Source organism: Eschscholzia californica, unplaced genomic scaffold (genome assembly GCF_041429995.1).
Source record: "Eschscholzia californica isolate CP2 unplaced genomic scaffold, dmEscCali1.0.p SCAF_6, whole genome shotgun sequence".
Lineage (NCBI taxonomy): Eukaryota > Viridiplantae > Streptophyta > Magnoliopsida > Ranunculales > Papaveraceae > Eschscholzia > Eschscholzia californica.
The window spans coordinates 17,172,294-17,192,401 of NW_028238483.1; the positions used below are offsets into that span (position 1 = coordinate 17,172,294).

General features: G+C 34.5%; 2 protein-coding genes across 2 annotated transcripts; one reads left to right on the plus strand and one right to left on the minus strand.

Moving 5' to 3' along the window:
- Nucleotides 1-1,298: 1,298 nt before the first annotated feature.
- Nucleotides 1,299-3,041, plus strand: LOC147532064 (Ribosomal protein S30 family protein). Its single transcript, XM_086649186.1, has 3 exons — nt 1,299-1,442; nt 1,559-1,696; nt 2,809-3,041. Exons 1-3 carry the CDS (start codon nt 1,439-1,441, stop codon nt 2,853-2,855), a joined length of 189 nt encoding a protein of 62 aa, XP_086505312.1. The 5' UTR covers nt 1,299-1,438; the 3' UTR covers nt 2,856-3,041.
- Nucleotides 3,042-3,729: 688 nt separating this feature from the next.
- LOC147532065 (IAA-amino acid hydrolase ILR1-like 4) lies at nt 3,730-7,928 on the minus strand. The gene is made up of 5 exons (XM_086650273.1): nt 6,775-7,928; nt 5,892-6,017; nt 4,828-5,142; nt 4,467-4,595; nt 3,730-4,319 (listed from the first exon to the last, which is right to left on the minus strand). Exons 1-5 carry the CDS (start codon nt 7,252-7,254, stop codon nt 3,909-3,911), a joined length of 1,461 nt encoding a protein of 486 aa, XP_086506399.1. The 5' UTR covers nt 7,255-7,928; the 3' UTR covers nt 3,730-3,908.
- Nucleotides 7,929-20,108: the final 12,180 nt, after the last annotated feature.

The window sequence follows — 20,108 nt, forward strand, 5'->3', positions numbered from 1 at the left end:
AATACTTCGCAATTATAGTTGATTGTACTCCAGATGTAAGTAGTATAGAACAATTGTTTCTTGTGATACGATTTGTAGATGTTATTACTACTCCTATAATAATTTAAGAGTTTTTCATAGAATTTTTTCAGTGAATGATAAATATGGCGGTAGTCTTTTTAATAAACTTAAATATGTATTAAATACTCATCAACCTGATATACAAGGACAGAGTTATAATAACGAATCTAACATGAAGAGAAAAACAGAAAGGTGTACAAAGAAGACTGGTCGATGAAAATCCAAGAGTTTTTTTTACATCATGTGGTTGTCATAGTCTTAAACTTGCTCTGTGTGATACGGAAAAATTTGGTTCAAAAGCAATAATTTTTTTTTTAGTTGTACAACGTATCTACCCATTATTTTTGTCATCACCTCACCTCAAAGATGCGAAATCTCAAAGCTTATTTATAAGATACAATGAAACCATTGTCAGATATTCGTTGGAAAAGTCATGTTGAGCAAACAAAGCAGTTAGATATCAAGCTCCAGAAATAACAAATGTGTTGGTTAAACTAGCTTTATACTTCAAAAAATCCTATGACAAAGAGTCATGGCATAAGCTTGGAGGAGAGGGGGGAAAGAATGACAGTGGTTGGAAGTCGTGGGGTGGAGGTAGGGGTGAGCAGAGGTCAGTTGCCGACCAATTAAGGACAAGGGGAAGCCGAACCAACGAATAATGATTTGGCTAAATCATCGGCCCAAGCCGAGCCGATCAAATCGTCAACAGGCTTCATTCGACCCCATTCGGTTCGACTCGACTAAGGTTGGTCGGTCCGTCCGAAGTCACGTAACCAAACAAAACATGAGAAAAAAAGTGAACTTAAGCAGGAAGATTGAAAGTTGAAATTCAATGTCACTCTTTAAACTATTGACGATTTGAATGCCTAAAAATCTAATTCTTAGTTTACGATCCATATTAAGTAATGGTAATTCATTTATAGTATTCTACAATGTATATATAATTAGATATAGATCAATTATATATATATATCTATATATGTATAGTTCGGTCGGTTCGGTTTTGGCGGTTTTGAAAAAACTCAAGCCGAATTCAAACCAAACAATGATCGGTTGATTGTTTTTTTAGCCGAGCCGTACCAAATATTGTTCGGTTCGATCTAAAATCCACTCGGTTCGGTTCGGCCGAGTTCGGTCTGGTCGGTTTGACCGAATGTTACTCACCCCTAGATGAAGGTGAGATGAATATTAAGGACTAAAATATACTGCTAAGCAAGTTTAGTTTTTGGATTTAAAATGCCCAGGCCCACTATATTTCCCACGAATATATATGAAGCTGTTGATGCACCAGCAAAGCCCTAACCCTAATTTAAGCAAACAAGGTCGTCCTCTTCAAGCCAGAAAAGAGAAACATCTGCAGAAAACCTAAGAATCAATCATGGGTATGGTTCAAAATCTTCATATTTCATTTGATTGGTAAAGTTAGTATATCTGGTTGTTAATCTATTCAAAATCATTGAATAAATGTGTTAATTTTTTTTTGTGTGGTGAAATGAAGGTAAGGTTCATGGATCTTTGGCTCGTGCTGGTAAGGTGAGAGGTCAAACACCAAAGGTAGCAAAGCAAGACAAGAAGAAGAAACCAAGAGGTAGAGCTCACAAGAGGATGCAATACAACAGACGGTTTGTTACCGCTGGTATGTTTCTCTTTCTCTCTCTCTCTCTCTCTCTCTCTCTCTCTCTACTTCTTTAACTGTTTTCCTTTCCTCCATTTTGAAATTTTAGGGTTAATTCTGAAGAACTATTGCTAGTTAGGAATTTATTCTAGTTGATCTAGTTGGAAAGTATTGAGTTTAGACATCAAAAATTGATAAGACGGGGTTATATCAAAAGTTCACACCTTGAACTAATGAAAACTCAATAAACCAATTAAAAAATTACGACACAAACTTTTTCTCAATATAATGTTGACAAGGGGCCAAAGTTTGCAACTTTCAACCTAGATAGCTAATGAGAAAATGATATTTAGGTTGTGTTTGTTTTTTCTCATTGTTTGAAGCTGTTTCGTCTGAATTGTTTGTCTTAAATGAACCGAAAATAAACCAAATTCAGACATTTCGACAAGTCAGACATCACACGTTAGACAAAAACAAGTATTCTAAAATCTTACTAGTCAATTTAGACCTTGAGTCAGAGAGTAGATCCGACTTTTGGAAAACAAGCATCATCTTGTTATTTTCTTTGTTGGTTTATTCGAAGTCGTAATTATCCGAGGTTGTCGTTTACAAAGATCAGAGTCGGGCAAAGTAGTCTGCAATTAGGGAGGCGATCTGTACAAGTTGGTTCCCTCCCATTATGTAAACATAATTTATTTTACACTCGATAACTCATATTATAGGATACGACATCTAAGACCCGTTCTAAAGTTCTAAACCATGAAGTAGTACTAAATAAGTAAATAATGTAAGATGAGGTTAAAGATACTGTCATTGGATGAACTTCAATTGAAGTTCATTGACGCCACTTGTGAAAAAGTTGTGAAACATTGATTAATGAATCCAGTGATTCTATGTGTACTCTCAAGTCTATACACATACATACCTATTTGGCAGGAACCCGGCCATTATATTTTAGGTCATATCATATCCCTAAAAAAACTCACACGGATCACAAATCAACATTGGTCTCTAGTAGTCTGTAAGAGATTTACAGACATGTCAATCTATGCATCTAGAATTTTTTGAAGATTTTACGGCCTAGGGTTAAAGTTGATGATTTGCTTATGTTTGTCTCATGCTTTTCATTTCAGTTGTTGGATTTGGTAAGAAGAGAGGACCTAACTCATCAGAGAAGTGAAGCTCGACTACAACGAGGGGAGCTTTTGTTGGTGTCTGATTTTAGATTCCATCTAGATGCTGAGTTTTGAACCTATTTCTGTTTGTTTAGCTTCTAAAGAATAGATTTCGAAACCACTGCTATTTTTTTGTTTCAATTTCAGACCCTATTGTTTTTATGTTTTGATCTAGTTCCAGGTTGAGATTAGATACTGATAGACTTCCAAGTTGGTATTGGATAGAGTACAACACAGGTACATTTACACTCGTTAATGGTTACGCCAGTACTAATATAAAAGAAACGACACATGGAAGAAAGATATTCGATGGACTAGGAACGTTCTTTCTAGAGGACTGCTTTCTTGAATCAAATATATGGATAAAAAAGAAAATGTACCAAATAGAGAACTTTATGTTTAACTATGTCTACCATCCAAAGTGGCTCCATGAAAACCCACCACCCGACCTAGAATGTGATACCATGGAGTGGACTACATAAAGAACAATGCTATATAGTTTGTTAATTGCAAACCTCATTGTTATAATCTATTGACTATTAAGTTCTTCAATAAAGATTTCACCTGTAAATATTATCGATTTTAAAATAGGCATTTGCTTTTCACAAACGAAGTCTTTAACAAAACATTTTTGACATGAATAGGTATTTTAAAAAGTAATTTGGGTGGTCTATGTGTAGATTTGTCTTCTAAATATCGAAATTCTGATTGTTATTATTGTTATGGAGACCTGCCTGGATAAACTCGTTTAAACTCGTTTAATGCTCTCTTGGAAACAGTCAGATTGCAACTCTTTTGACCAGCGAACCGAAGTGGGCTTCACAAAAATTTAGACTGATACCACAAAAAAAAAAATTTAGACTGATACCACAAAAAAAATTGATCCCCTTGGCAAGACGGAATACGATCCTCTTTTCATTATTCAATCATAACTTAGCAAATTGTACATTTGTAGTACTCAAATTTACAAATAGGTCAATGACCTGAATTCTCTTATTATCTAGCAAATATGGCCTCAAAAATCACTGTCATGAATATGAAAATAGTCACGAAATGCCTTACAATTCGTCATGATGATCCTTTTCTTCAGAGAGATGAGTTTTCGATTGTAATTCAAGGAGATATCTTGTGACTAATGAAGCATGTAATGCTGCACCATAAGGGAGTGAATCTTCATTAATGGTGAAGTAAGGGGAATGAGCCGAATGAAGTTTGCCTTGTGTTTCGTTCTTCATTCCGAGAAAGAAGAAGTATCCTGGTACCACTTGTGTGAAAAATGAGAAGTCTTCTGATCCCATTAATGGCTGCATTTCTTTGATCTTATGGTTTCCAAGCATATCTCCTGCGACGTTTAAGAAGTGCTGATGCAATTTTTCGTTGTTGAAAGTTACGGGTAAAAAGATCTTGTTATATGCAAAAAAGTCGACACTTGCGTTACACCTATATACAATAGCTTGTGCTTTGATAACCTGCATTCCCCGTTTTCTCAAAGAGAATTAGTCATATAAGAGCTCGGTAAAATTGATACCTCAATTTTATCAATTTTACCTCAAGATTTGAGTTCAAATTTAGAAGTAATCTTTTGAGGTATCGATAGTATTTTCAAATTATGTTACCTCTTCGATTCTGTGTTTGAGTTGCATAAAGCTTTCTGCGGAGAAGGACCTAAAGGTGCCTCCAATCGTGGCAGAATCGGGAATAACATTGTAAGCTCCGCCTCCTTGGAAGTTCGCAACCGTCACAACCTGAAAACATATGTTTTAAGGTAACAAGAAAATACATTGGTTTAACATGGGTTGGTTGCATGCTATTTTATTCATGTCTTTTTCAGCTCGAAATATATGGTTGAAATTGAGAAGAAGTCCTATTTTAAGTTCTGACGTAGTACAGAGACGGATTTGAATCAAAAGATCGTGAAAACAGATAAAATCGATGAAAATGAAAGTAAACAAAGTATAAACAGAAAAATTAACACACCTGTGAATCCAATGGATCCGCTTCACGTGAGATAAGCTGTTGCAAGCTAACAACTATGTTAGATGCTGCTAATATAGGATCTATAGTATGCTGAGGGATGGCAGCGTGCCCTCCCTTTCCATTTATTATCGCCTCAAAGAAGCCGCCTCCAGCTAGTATAGAACCGGATCTGGTAGCTACCTCACCTATTGGTACACTGGTAGAAACATGAAGGCCAAAGATAGCTTCAATATTGTCCAAAACTCCAGCATCTATCATTTTCTTCGCTCCCCCTGCTCCTTCTTCGGCAGGTTGGAAAAATAGGGCCACCGTTCCCTGCAAAAACACAAAACGCTATATGCTTAAATATCGAAACAAAAAAAAAAAGTGGTCCACAACTAATTCAAAAGGACCTAAATACCATCATATTTGGAAATTTTACGTAGAGCTATAGTTAGATGAGAATGTACAACTTTTTCTAAAAAGTTTATTGAAGGAACAACTTTAAAAATAACTTCGCCATTATGGTCGAACTTTACTTTTTATTCGATTGACAAGAAAGAGGTATTGAGATTTGTTTCATACTTAATATAATGGATGGAAAATCTTACGGGGTGGAATGCCCAAAAAGTGAACCTCCCAAAGGATGGTGGAGAGACGGGTACCACAAAATCTATCAGAGCAAAATTTGTAAGCCACAAATGAAAAAGATAGAATCGAAGACTTGCAATTTGCTGCTCTTCACAGTGGAAAATGGCATCAGGTATATGCTAAGCTATCGGTGTGATAATCAAGCAGAGAAAAATAATTGTCTGTCGGAATCTAATACTTACTAAAGTGATGGGTCTAAGAAAGTTGTAGGAAAAGGAACAGAAGACCGATTCCCATATCCATACGAGAAGTATGGGAGAAGAATTGTTTCATAAAAATCTGAGAACACAAAAGTGCCTAAAAGAGAGCAACATAACTAACATGAAGGATCTAGCCTAGGTAGAAAAAAAATCGTTTTTCATGGACTCATTCAGATACTTGCACTGGAAAAAGACTACATAAAGAAACAATGTATAAATTGCTAAAAAATGAACCTTCAACTTGTCGCGATGATCTTGAAGGATCTTTGCAGCACCAAGAAGCATTGCAACATGAGCATCGTGTCCACAAGCGTGCATCTTGCGAGGGTTTTTACTCTTGTGCTCCCACTCAACACTCTCCTGCAATAATTGAAACTCAATTCATTAAACACTTTTTTTATCCGCCTTCCTTTTCCTCATTAATTTAAAAGAAGAAGAGAATCACTCATGCCAAACTCTTACAATTAAACCTATTAAGTCATAAACTTTTCTGACAAACATTATGTTTGATACGTTTCCGATCGTCCCATTTGCTTGAAGTTGTCGCGCAAAATCCGAATTTGATGTAGTTTTGAGGTATCACTAGTATTGTTGTTATAGAAAAAGTTGTTGAGTTCATTAATAAACCAATAGAAGAAATACTACTTCCACAAAATCTCTTGAGTTACACTAGAATACTACTTAGACCATTGATACTGGAGTATCTCGATCTATTAAGCTCGTTCAATATCGAGTCTCCAGAGTTGGATCTTTGAACTAGTTTCGACACCAAATAAGTTAATAAACTCGCAAAAGATTTCATTCTCTTCGCACCGAAAACATCATTTTAGTCATACAGTTTGAACTTTTCATTCTGATCTGTCAAAATTATTTTGAACTTACACTTATAAACTAATCAGTTCTCAAACCTCTTTTGACAACTAAAACAACAAAGAATTATCAACCAGAGAGAGAATCTAGAACACACTACTATTTCTTCAATTTTCGCGTAACTTAAAGAGTAAAAAACAATCAATTCCTTTCATACCCAAAAACCAACACAGTTTAATCCACACTTTCCATCAGAAACAATCTAATTTGAACCCAAAAAATGGGAGAACTGAAATCAAAATCAAACCTGTAAAGGAAGAGCATCCATATCTGCTCTAATGGCTACAAAAGGTGGTTCACCAGTTCCAATAAAACCAATTACACCAGTTTCAGCAACTGGATACTTATAAGGAATACCCATCTTATCTAATTCTGATCTGATTAATTTACTTGTTTCAAATTCTTCAAATGCAAGTTCTGGGTTTTCATGGAGTTTCCTTCTAATATCAATCATCCATCTAGCAAGTTGAGGTTTTTTTGCATATTTGAGAAAATTAGTTGAGATTTCTTTTGAACTCAAAGTGTTTGATGAAATGGGTAATGGAGAAAATAAATTAAGAATCAAAATTATAGATACCCATCTTATGAAACTCATGATTTTTATGCAATGAAGCTTGATGGTGATAGAGGAGAACTCTTTTAGTGAGAGAAAGTTGTTTTTAGTGAAAAGAATAGTTTTTCCTTTAGAAGGTGGTAACTGGTAAGTACAATATATTTGGGCTAGCATGTGGTACCTATTTATAGAAATGCTCAGAGTCCAAAAAGTTAATACAAGTTTTTCTTTTCCAAAACTTAATAGAGAGCCGCTAAAAGCACCCGTTGAAAATGCTGTTAGCCCCCGGTGGTGGAGATTGATCAAGCTCAATCTCTTTTGACCACAAACATTTGTTGGCACTTGTTGAAAGTGTTGTATGCGGATCGACCCATCCGAAATTCTAAACAATGATTCGAACTTACCAGTCCGAAGGTTCGAGACTAGTCTGTGATTAGGGTTTCTGGAAGTATTTTTAATGGTTGTTTTTTATCAAGATTCTTTTTCTCTCTAACGCCTCATCATAAATCAAGGTTGGTTCGAAATCAAAGTTCTTCACATAATACTTTTACTCTCCTTATCCCTCTAAAAACAAGGTTATTTATCTCTCTAACTCCTCATTGTTAATTGATGATGATGGGTTTAGAAACAAAATTTTTTCTATGATAAAGTTTTGATTATGATTCAAAGAAGGAGAAGAGATGAACAAGAAGAAAGAGAGAACAAAAACAAGAGAAAATACTAAATGGCCCCAATTAGTGAGGTAATGAGGAGAGAGAAATTATTTGATCAATCAAAACCAGCCACATCACTTTTGGGGCTGATTTTCAACTTGTGGTAGGGCCCAAAATCAGGACATTTTTTAGCTCAAGAAGTTGAATCTATTGTACTGTGAAAAACATATGCATCTTTGATTTAGTGTGATTGAGATTTTTAAACAACTGATTGGAATATGTTAACTGAAAATGTGTCATGTTAATTCTTTTAATCAAATTCTGATCAATACTTTAGGGGAAAAAAATCTCTTTATAAATATAGTTCAAGCTAAATAATCAATTAGGTTACTAGTGAGTCAGAGTTCCAGTCTAGTTAAATAAGGTATGGTTAGACTTGTTTATTGTCGTGATCGAAAATGGTATTTATTTTACTATAGATGTTATTTTGTTGTAAGAAAAACAATTGATCTTTCTCTACACCATCATCATTTTGCTTACGTTTATTCTATTTAAATTAAAAAGAAAGCCAATATAGAGGGACCATAAGGATTTTCACTGCAGTGTTTTTCTTATTTCGTATATTTCCTCCGACATACATTGTACTAGAACTTGTAATATTATCTTTTAATTACTTAACGTGGACCCAAAATGGAGTTGAACTGGTGTTGTTTAATGTGACCATACCATAAAAGCAACAAAGCTAGTATTATATACAAATATTAACTAATTATATGGGCTCTGTATCAAAAAAAAAAAACTAATTATATGGGCTTCTGTAATGGGATAATATATTCGGAATCTTTTCTTAAAGGATTTCATTTCAAATTTTTATATTTCAATTATGTCCTCTTAAGGTTAGTTTCTTATTAAACACTATGAGTTATTGTTTGATACACAAGTAAAAGAATGTTGAACCTAACTTTCAAATAAATTCTAGTTCCATGTGGTTTTTTTTTTTTTTTTTGTTAAAGGTGTTCCATGTGGTTGGCTACCCAAAGGAAAAGCAATGTTTGAAACATGGGGGAAATGATTTTTATACGAGAGTTTCATCAAAATCAACTCTCATTCTTTATAGTAGGTATGGCAGCCATACATTTATTCTTTCAATATAATGTAATTCTCGCCGTATAGAGTAGGAATATATCTATAAATCTTTAATTAAAGAGTAGGTGGATGCTTTAGAGCATATTAAAGGTACATCTTAACCAACACTCTAAAAATCCTAGTTGTCAAGTGTCAATGAAGATTCTTTTTTCTAAGTGTCAATGTAGAGACACTCTAATTTTACACTGTCTCTCTTGAGAGTCTCTATTAATAAATGCTCCACATCATCATAGAGTGTCTTATTGGAAAAGATTTTTTAACAAAATTCATAGAAATCCTAAGTGACACTCTAAGTTTTAGAGTTTGAGTGTACCATTGGAGATGCTCGTAGAAGGATGCAATTTTGGTTGGGAGTATAAATATCTCGAGTCAATTAAGTTTGCCCGAAATTAACTAGAGGCAACTTAATAATAAGTCCCAAAATCATCATCTGTGTCTTTTCCTTTAATCTTCATGTTCATCACCGTCTTCGATCAACACTCTCCACGATAACCGCCATTTTTTTTTATGTAGTCTACTGTCTCTTTTTGTCCTTCTCTCTCCCTTTTGTCCCTTTTTCTGTCTAACGAAGGGTTGTCTTCCCGTATGCCCTTTGTATGAGAAAGGTTCCTTTCCTCTAACAGAGAGAAAAGAGGAGGAAAGATGGTGTTGGTGGTCGTGGTCAGGTGGTGGGCATAGGAGATGGTGATGGTTGGGTGGCCAAAACAAATACACCAGCTTTTTAAGTTAAAATGGAGGGTTATTTCTTGATTGACCCTCTTAAGTGTGATTAACTTTCCGCATAACTTCCTAAGTTGCGTAAATACCGAGATGACAATGTTTTGTGTTTTTGATGCACGGACTAAATAGTGTGATTTAGTCATTTCGCTAATGGCCTTTTGTCTTTTATTTCGCTTTAGCTCCTTTTTTTTTTTTTTTTTTTTTTTTGTTGAAATTCGCTTTAGCTCCTTGTTTTCCTATCTTTTAACTTTTCATCTTCTTCTATTTTTGTCTCTACAAGAGTACCTCTAGTGATTGAGGTTGTCCCGACATTTTATATATCAATTGAAAATTAAAAATTGACTAGTCAGTCAATGCATAAAAAAAAAGGAGTCATCTCAGCTTTTATCCGACTTACAAGACCACGCAGGAAGCTAGTGACACTTTAGGGGGACTAATAAAAAAAAGGGAGATTTTAAAAGGCCTCCCCGTTTTTGTTAAAAGGCCTCCCCATGATTTCGTTGACTTAGTAAAAACCCTTTGACTTAGCTTGGTTAAAGGGCCCCCCTCTTTGAATGGGTGAAAAAAACCCTCTTTAAAGGTGTATTTCACCCACATTTTCTCTCCTCCATCTCATTTTCTCTCTCTGCCACATCATCATCTTCTCCGGTAAGTCGCCGGCCGGCCAAACTTCCGGCCGGCGACCTTCAAATTTTTTTTTTTTTTTTATTCTCTCTCTTCTCTCTCTCCAAAAAAAAAATTTTTTTTTTTTTTTTTAACTCTCTCTCTCTCTCTATAGATCTAGAGAGAGAGAGAGTGCAGCCATTGAAGGTCTGCGAACAGACCTTCAATGGATCTGTTCGCAGACCTTCAAAGGGTCTGCGAACAGACCCTTTGAAGGTCTGTTCGCAGACCCATTAGAGGTCTGCGAGCAGATCTGGATCTGCTCTCTCTCTCTCTCTAGATCTCTAGAGAGAGAGAGAGTTAAAAAAAAAAAAAATTTTTTTAGAGAGAGAGAGAGAAGAGAGAGAATAAAAAAAAAAAAAAAAAAAAAAATTTGAAGGTCGCCGGCCGGAAGTTTGGCCGGCCGGCGACCTACCGGAGAAGATGATGATGTGGCGTGGTCAACATCTCTGGTCTTGGGTTAAGTTTGACCTAACGGCGTTAACTTTGCCGTTAGGTCAAATATTGATGAAGGAGGTGCTCTTTTGTAGAGGGGGCCCTATAACCAAATGGGTTATAATGAGGGGCGCTTTTAGCGGGGAGGCCTTTTAACAAAAACGGGGGGGCCTTTTAAAATTTCTCTAAAAAAAATAGCCTATTTAGTTATCCTATATTCAATTTGGGTCAAACTAGATTCTCATAAAATTATTATGCCCCAGCCACAACGGTATGCCCAAATGGCGTAATAGAAACAACAATAACGACAGTTATCCAGGTCCACCACTTTTTGTGTAGTTGTCGGACACCTATTTCACAATTTGGAGGTCACAAGGTTTGATCTAATGGAAGTGAAAATTCATGATTTATTGAACGTGGGTACAACTAAATTAAAAAGTTATTTCCAACTGATTTTCAATTGAGGAGGTATATAAACATTCTTTAACCTATTATTTCATTTTTGACTGTGTCATAAATAAAGGTCAACATGTACTTGTTAGGAAAATCAAGTACTTATAATTTTTTTGAACCGTCTGCTTACAACACAAAAGTCGAGTGCCTCTAGTAGATCTGGCTAAAAAAAAACCAACATTCCTATCTGATCAGTGCCTCTCCCATTAAAGTCATGTTTGATGGGCGAAAATCACGTGAGAATTGGAATGTGATTCTTGAAAATCACAACCTTGATTACTGATTGGCTCGCGGGAATGCAGAAAAATTAAACAGAGTCCAACAAAGGAATTAATAATATCCCGTGCACATAAAGAAAGAAAACCATTTATAATGTGCCATCTTTCTCAACAAAAAAAAAAAAAAAATTTATAATGTGCCATCTGATGACTAGTATGGGACTATGGGTTCTCTTTTTTCTTTGTTGAACTGACTACGGGTTCTCACTATTGTTGTAAATGTGATAAAAGGAGATTTTATTTAGAGCAGTTAACTGAAGTACTAACTGCACATGCCCCTAAAGTCCTCACAGCAATTTCTCACGTGAGTTAAACGGGACTTAAGGAATGGACCTTATTCTCCGGCTCACGCTTTAGGGAAATAAAAAAAATTCTCGGGAAACAAAATTTTGGGTGGAACTAATATTTTTATTTCCTCCAAACACTACTCACTTTTAATGTTTTTGTTTCCAGCTACCTCCACTTCCTTCCCACTACCATCACCTCTAGTGACCATTAACTCTGGCGACACTAACTCCGGTCATCATCTTTTTCTTCCTTTTTCTCTCTTCATCCCTCTTTATTTTCTTTTCTTTCTCTCTCTCTCTCTCTTTCCATTTATTTTTAATCTCTTCAATGGTGCCCGCGAAGGGGAGACCCCTTCGCCGAAACCCTCGTCTAGTAGAACCAGACTAATTCGCCTAGATCTAGACTTTGGATCCAAGCGAAACTCGTCTTGAAAACAAGACGAAGGAATCCTTCCTTCATCTGGTTTTCAAGATGAAAGATCCTGGCGAAGGGACTATTTTGCTCGCCGGAACTTAGAGAGGGAGAGAGGGAGAAAAGAGAGAAAAAAAAGGAGAGACGGAGAAAAGACAATGATCTGTCGTCGGTCATCTCTGGTCAGCAAGTTTCTACCGACGACTTTAGGGTGTTTTCTTTTTTAATTTTTCCACGTTTTCCCAGAATTTTTTTTGTTTCCTCGAAACACCTATCTCTTTTCGAAAATGGGTCAAGTAATTCTTGTCATGATAATTTTGGGGCAAGACTCACATTATGTTAGGGGTTTGTAAGGATGCACTTCGTTCATGTTCTTCTAATTCCTCTGACCTGTTTTCCTCCAATTCATCTAGGGATTCTTTGTAATTTGAGTGTAGGGTTTTCTCAAAGGAATTTCTTCTCTAAGTGAAGTTTTCGGTGGCTCAAATTTTTGACGAAGATATATTTAACGAGTTTAGTTTTAGATTTTAATTTTGGCTTCTATGGATGTTGGTTCTTGATTAAGAGTTTTGATTTAGCAAAAAAAAAAAAATGGTCAAGCCTACATCTTAATTGTTTTATCATAAATATATATGCAAAACCAAAGTTGTGATTAAGGATCTCATGTTAAACCGTTAAGGGGCTCTTTTTATATCCGAGTCTCAATTGTTGGAGAAGTGTTCAATATTTTTGAACATCTCATTTGTTCACCATACCAACTGACGTAGAGGAAGTGGTTGAGAAATTCATGGAAGAAATCGATACGGAAAAAATAAAGGCAAACGACGAAAACTAACAAAATTGAAGCTACAGATGTCGGAATTGAATGAAATTTTAAGCGTTTGTGCAAACTGACATTCCACACATTCGTTGGCATTAAGAGCAAGGTTTTTCCTAGTTTAATGGTCGAAGATGAGGCACAATCACTGAAGCTGATTGAGTGATCGATGTGTAATGATTGACAACTGATAAGATGGATCATCATATGGATCAAGTCATGGAGATGCTGAAAAACCATCTGATTGTCAATGCAACCGCTAAGCAATCAATCATTAATAGGGAACGTGTTGCAGGATTCACCCACATCAAAAAATCGATATATACGAAAGGACAACAATTTCAACAATACGTTAACAATTCAAAGGGTGAAGGTCATAACTTTTTTTACCAAGTGTACCCACGTAGAGATTATGATGAGTATAAGATCAAAGCAAAGATACCAATCTTTTATGATTATTTACCTATAGAAGAGTTCTTTCATAGACTGAGCTCGATCGACATATCGATATGCATGTCGTTTATTGTTCAACGTGACCAGATAGTTAAAATCATCGTTTGAAGACTTAAGGGGAATCCCACTATTGGTAATATCAATTACAAATTTTAAGAATGAGAGAAAGAAAAAACAACGATTCAGAGGTGGCGAGGAATGAAAGATAACTTTAAGGAAAAATTCATACCTCTTGATTATCTACAACAATTGTTCAGTATATACTAGAACTCTAATTAAAGAAGGATTGCGTTCAATGGGTGAATATTACGAAGAGTTTTCGAGGTTGGATCAAAGAAATAGTATGGAAAAAGTTACAAAATCTAATAATATTTTAGTAGATCGTTTTCTGAACAGATGAAAATATGGTTTGAGAGAAAAGGTTGGGATCCTTACTGTATGGATTACTCAAAATGCGTACATCTTGGCAAAATTGAACATTGGGAGTGGGATCGTAAGAACTCTAAATTTAGGAGGGAATAACAACCTCTAGATTTAAGTATCTAAAGATGGGAGAAATCTAGATTTAAGTACAAGTAAGCCGTATCCAATAACATGTTAGAATAATCTAAGATAAATTTTTAGTTTATGATAGATTTGTGGTCATATTTCATTCTTCGATGGTTATTCGATCATATGGAAGCGACGTTACCTCACTCCAATTATCAGTGGTAGGTGAACAAACATTTGAAAATTAGTTTCCACATATGTAACCAAAGTGACCTCACCTCAAATTCCAAACACTGAACTAATTTATTTATCTATGATTATTAGATCACATGGAAGCAAAGTGACCTCACCCCAAGTTGTGGTTTCTTTATCACACCTATAACTGATCATCTTCTATTTTCCTAGCAGTTAAGTGATTTGGTCACAGCAATCTCGATTTCCCAACACATGATTTTGCCATTTTGATAGACTATTGGGTTAAGGTAGTGTTCTTTTTCCAGCCAGAAATAATGAATAAATGAATGGAGGTAAAAAAAAAATTAAAAATTAGATATAACAAGCCCAATAAAATTTGAAAGAAGAATAATCATCAAAACACATAGAAAGATGTTAAAGAAGAAATTTAATCAATAAATACCACCTATAGCTCCTAATTACCACTTATTTCCGCCTAATGTGCACATAGGTGTGGTCCTATTACATGTATTTTCATGAGAACCAAATATATCAATTAGATTATAAGATAAATGTATGAAGGTTATTGAAATGTAAGTCCTCATCAAGGATCTCCCTATACATGGTCAAACAATCAAAATGGCTCTGCTCTGGTCCAACAATTGCTTAATAGAGCTCTAACCACTCAAGATTGGTTAGACAACTTTCCTCACTCTCTAGTCACTCACCTGCAAAGGCTAGGCTCTAACCACAATCCTATTCTCCTTCCAACTACAATCTCCTTCACAAAAGGTAAAAAGCCCTTTTAGATATAACCCAGCTTGGAATCAGGACAAAGAATGCTCCTCAATCATTAATACTCATTGGCTTTCCCCTAGCCCTAGTCATCCTGCAGTTAAGGTTCATAATAATTCGATTCTTCTCCAAGAATGGGACAAAAACCACTATCACAAGCTTTTGTCTGAAATTCACAGAGCCTTTACTCTTCTAGACAACTGCAAAGATATAAAACAATCCCCCACAACTTCTTCATAATTTGAACTCCTTACTAGATGAACAGGAGAAGTTTTGGAAACTTAAGTCTAGAGACAATATCATTTCCCTAGGAGACAGAACACACAAAACTCTTCCATGCAATGGCTTCCTCCAAAGCTCGAAATATTATAATTAAAGGGCTTCAAGATAATACAGGAACTTGGGTAGTTGATAAAAATGACCTAAATAATATCCTAAACCTCCACTTTCAAAATCTTCTCTCCACCACCAATCCTCCCCCTGAAAATTGCATTGATAATCTCTTCGTCCCTACCATCACAGAGGAGATTAATATCACTCTTACCTCTGTCCCCTCAGCTGAGGAGATTGCTCTAGTGGTTCATCATCTCAAAGAACCAAATCCCCTGGCCCAGATGGTTACTCACCTTCTTTCTTTCATCAACATTGGAATACTATATCTGAGGATATCACTTACATGGTTCAAGATTTCTTTCAACATCACCACTTAGCCCCAGCAATAAACCAAACCCACATAGCTCTGATCCCAAAGACTAGTAGTCCTGCCACTCTTCTGATTTCAGGCCTATCAGCCTCTACAACACCACATATAAGATCATCTCAAAAATCCTGGCAAACAAACTCAAACCCCACTTGGATAGTTTCATAAGTCCTCAGCAAAGTGCCTTTGTACCAGGAAGACATAGAAGTGACAATATTATCCTTGCAACAGAGATAACTCAATCAATGAAAACCATGAAAGGTAAAAAGAAGTATATGGGCCTCAAACTAGACTTAAGTAAAGCCTTTGACAGAATAGAATGACCTTTCCTCCTCATTATCCTCTCTAACTTAGGATTCTCACCCACGTTCTGCTATCTTATATCTCAATGTATCTCCTCTTCAACATCTTCTGTCCTGCTTAATTGTATTCCTGGGCCTTCATTCTCTCCCACTAGGGGATTAAGGTAAGGAGACCCCCTTTCACTTTACTTATTCATCAACTGCATGGAAGCTCTTAGCAGAACGCTATAGAAAGCCCAGTCAGATGACATCATACAGGGTTTCAAAGTATCCAGCAATGCTCCTATCATCACCCACTTATATTTTGTTGATGATTGCCTTCTTTTCTCAAGATGGGCATCCCCTCTGTCCACCATCTGTTATATCTCCTCAGAAAAATTTGGCTTGGGCTCTCGCCAAATGATAAATTTTGATAAAAATCGCATCTTCTTCAACTCAAATGCTCATCATAAACACTGTAAAATTGTGTCCAGAATACTCAAGGTGAGAAGCATTAACAAAACTGAACCATATCTTGGTATCAACATCTTCATTGGTAAATCCAAAGCTACCCAATTCATTCCTATCTTGGACAGACTACAACAGAAGCTAAGTAGTTGGAAAATGAATCTTCTATCTCAGGCTGGCAAGGGTGAATTGATTAAATCATCATAGTCTGATGCCCCTAGATACCAGGTGGCTATATTTGATCTCCCTTGCAAGATCAAAAATACCACTACTAATCTGCAGAGAGAATTCTGGTGGGGAACCAAAGCAAACACAAGAAGACTGTACTTCAAAAATTGGACTTTCATTCGTAAACCTAAGACCCTTGGAGGGTTGGGATTTAGAAATATAACTCTGAATAATACAACCCTTAGAAGTAAACTTAACTGGGACATCAGAACTCAAGCTCATACTCACTGGGTTCAATTCATGGAAGCAAAGTATTCTTTTTCCTCAAACTCTCAGCTCAGATGTCCTCAAAACTCTTCTTGGTTTATGATGTGTTATGTAAAATATGAGATTTCTAGAGAGAGAAAACACCAAAAAAGAATATGATTGTTCAAAAGATAAACTAAATTTTGTGAAACTATATATCGAAAGATCGTCTATATAATACTATAAATGGACAAACAAATTCATCAAACTAAAATTATAATTGGTCTTGATACATGTAATAGTTATCGTTCTACAGAGAGAAACTACTAGTGAAGCTTACTTAGATGATGGCGTGCTCCATTTTCTTCTCAGTTCTTTCTTGGTGGAAAGGATATTCATGATGAACCAATGATAAATTTTACCTCTAACCGATAATTGAAGCGTTGAAAGTGTGTCAAAAGGGAATGGAGAAGACGAATTTGTTTTGATACACTAACATGAATTTATTTTTTGCTCATAACGTAGTATAAACAACTATATTGTGTTATTTTTTCATAAAGTATGTTGACTTTTCGTAACCTACTATGACTAAAAAATGATTTTGTATTTGAAATGAAGAACAAAATAAGATTTTATCATAATTCATTGCGATCTCTCATAATATTTTAAGACTACACGCAATATTAATGCCTAAAGTATTATAGTTAATGATACATTATGAATAATTAGAATGCATTACAGAGATTCACAAGATTTTAGGTGATTTCACAAAGCGGAAGGATATTATGATTCGGAAAAAGTTGGTTTTGGGCCGAAGAATGATTGTCTTTTTTCCTTAGTACGCTAGCCTAAAACTCCGATTCGTAAAAAAAATGCCTATTTTTGGCTGACCAGGCTAATTGCTCATTTCATGACATCTAAAGGATTTTACATAAAGTCTTTTCTTTTCTTTATGTTACTTCAATTAATGTTATTTAAAAAAAGAAAAGGTATCTTGTAATAATATTTTCTAATTTTCATTATTTTTTCGTAGTCGCATTACACTATAGTAATTAAATCACAAAGTATAATTTCATTTTTTTTGGACTCTTTTACGTAATTTAAAGTTTTTTATGTTGTTTTTCATATATGTAAATATATGCATATATTATCTTTTTATTCTTGTGAAAATTCAGTAGATTTTACATTTAATTTAACAGAGGAATTTGTTTAATTTCCAATAAGAAAATATAAAATTAGTTACAATTAAAGTTAGAATTATGAAAATATCAATTAGTTACCTTAAACTAACGGTGTTAGTTTGTCTGTTAGATATTAACTCTAACTAACTATTTTAAGTTGTGTTTGTTACCAGAGAATTAATTCCGTGGAAATAAGAGTTATTTCATTTGGTTGTCATTTATTATGGTGTAGAATTACTAATTCTCTTGGGTGACAACTAACTTCCACGAATATAATATTCAATTAAAGTTTTTTATTTACCTCTGATTGAGTTAGAATAACACTTTTACTCTTATTTTGTCAAAATGTTCTTAAGTTGTCAAAATGACATTTTTAGTCTTATGTACTGACATTTTTACTCTTATGTTGCGAAAATTGCATTTTTATCTTTGTGTTGCGAAAATTTTACCCTTATGTTGTAAACATGATATTTTTATCCATTATGCCAAAATGACATTTTTATCCTTTGTCATTTTGGTATTATAAGAGGGTAAGAATGTCATTTTGACAAAGGCAAAAATGTCATTTATGATAACATAAAGGTAAACATGTCGTTTTGATATTATATAAAAGCAAATATGTCATTTGCCAATATATAGGTAAAAGTGCATTTTGATAATATTGATGGTCCACCACCATTTGGCTTAGTTGATGGACACCCACTCTACATACTAGAGGTACCAAGTTCGATTCACGTGAAAGTCGAAATCTATGATTTAATGAACTTGGGTAGATATGGCCTTAGGGATTTCTATATGGCCTTTAGAGTCCAAGATGCCTTTGAGATGGTAGTTATTGAGCTTATCCAAGTTCATGATGTAATACATTCATGATGTATCTATGTCATTTAATGTTGTAATGACTCTTGAGTCCATATAAAAAAGATAATATTGATGTGTAAAAATGTCATTTTGAACATATATGGAGATAATTATTAAGTTTCAAGTATCCAAAAATATTAAAATAATTTTTTTTTTAATTTCTGACTTCCTAACAAAGCTAATACCTTAAAAAAAATAAAGCTAATATCTATAGGTGAGCAAGGAATTAAAAATAGAATATTTCATAGATTCTGTATGGAATCAAAGTCATGAAAATATTTTTGAAATCAAACAGTAGAAATACTTTTTCCATTAAAATTCTTTTATTTTCATTAAAATGGATAAAATCGGACACAACCTTAGTTAATTCATTAATGGTCAAAGTTAATTCATGTTCCCTTCAATATATAAGTCATGCCCCAAACAGACAACCAATAGTTATTTGTTCCCCTATAGTAAAATAACACTTTTTATTTCGTTTCGATCTATTATGCAATGAATAAAACTTTTCTTCTGAGCAACCATGCTTAGTATAAATTTTTCGTATGTTTTCTTCTCAAGTTTTTATGTCGTAATTTTATCATTTGAGATTAATCCATCAGATTTACCATAAACTCAAATCTGGACACAGATAACTATCCATTTAGGGATGTCAAGTCGGTTCCGGTTCGGGTATCTCACTACCCAGAACTGGAACCTATTAAAAATTACAATTCTGGCTCTAGCGGTTCCAGGTCCGGTTCTAAAATTTAAAGATCGAACTAGAACTTATAAAAAATGCGGTACCCACTGGTTATTGGATATTTATCGATTCTTTTTAATTCTTCTTAATCGTTTTTAACACTAATTAGGAAGGTTATGCTTCATTCAAAAACTCTAATATTTTTGGTAGAATCTACTAAATAAAAGATACATGAATGAGTTATTAAAATTTACAACAAATCTGATTATTGTATATTTAAGTTGCTATAAAATTTATTATTAAATATAGTTTGATTATCGATTAAGAATGTTATGTTAATGAGAAACTCAGTATGACATGATTAGAACATATATAATTAACATAAAATAAATAATTAAGACCTTAAAATTTGTGAAAGAAACGATTAATTACGCATTAAATTAGGTTATCGGGTACCCGTCGGATATACCCAATAAGTAATGTAATTTTATTGGTTCTAATCGGGTAATAATCGCCGAGTATTAAATTCTTATCAAATATGAAAATAAGGATCCTGAATTGGCATAAACAGTTTGGGTTTCGATTCGGTTCCGAGTAAATGGGTACCCATTGCCACCCTTATATCCATTATTTCTGAAAAGGAAAGAGAAAAAAAAAGAATAATTA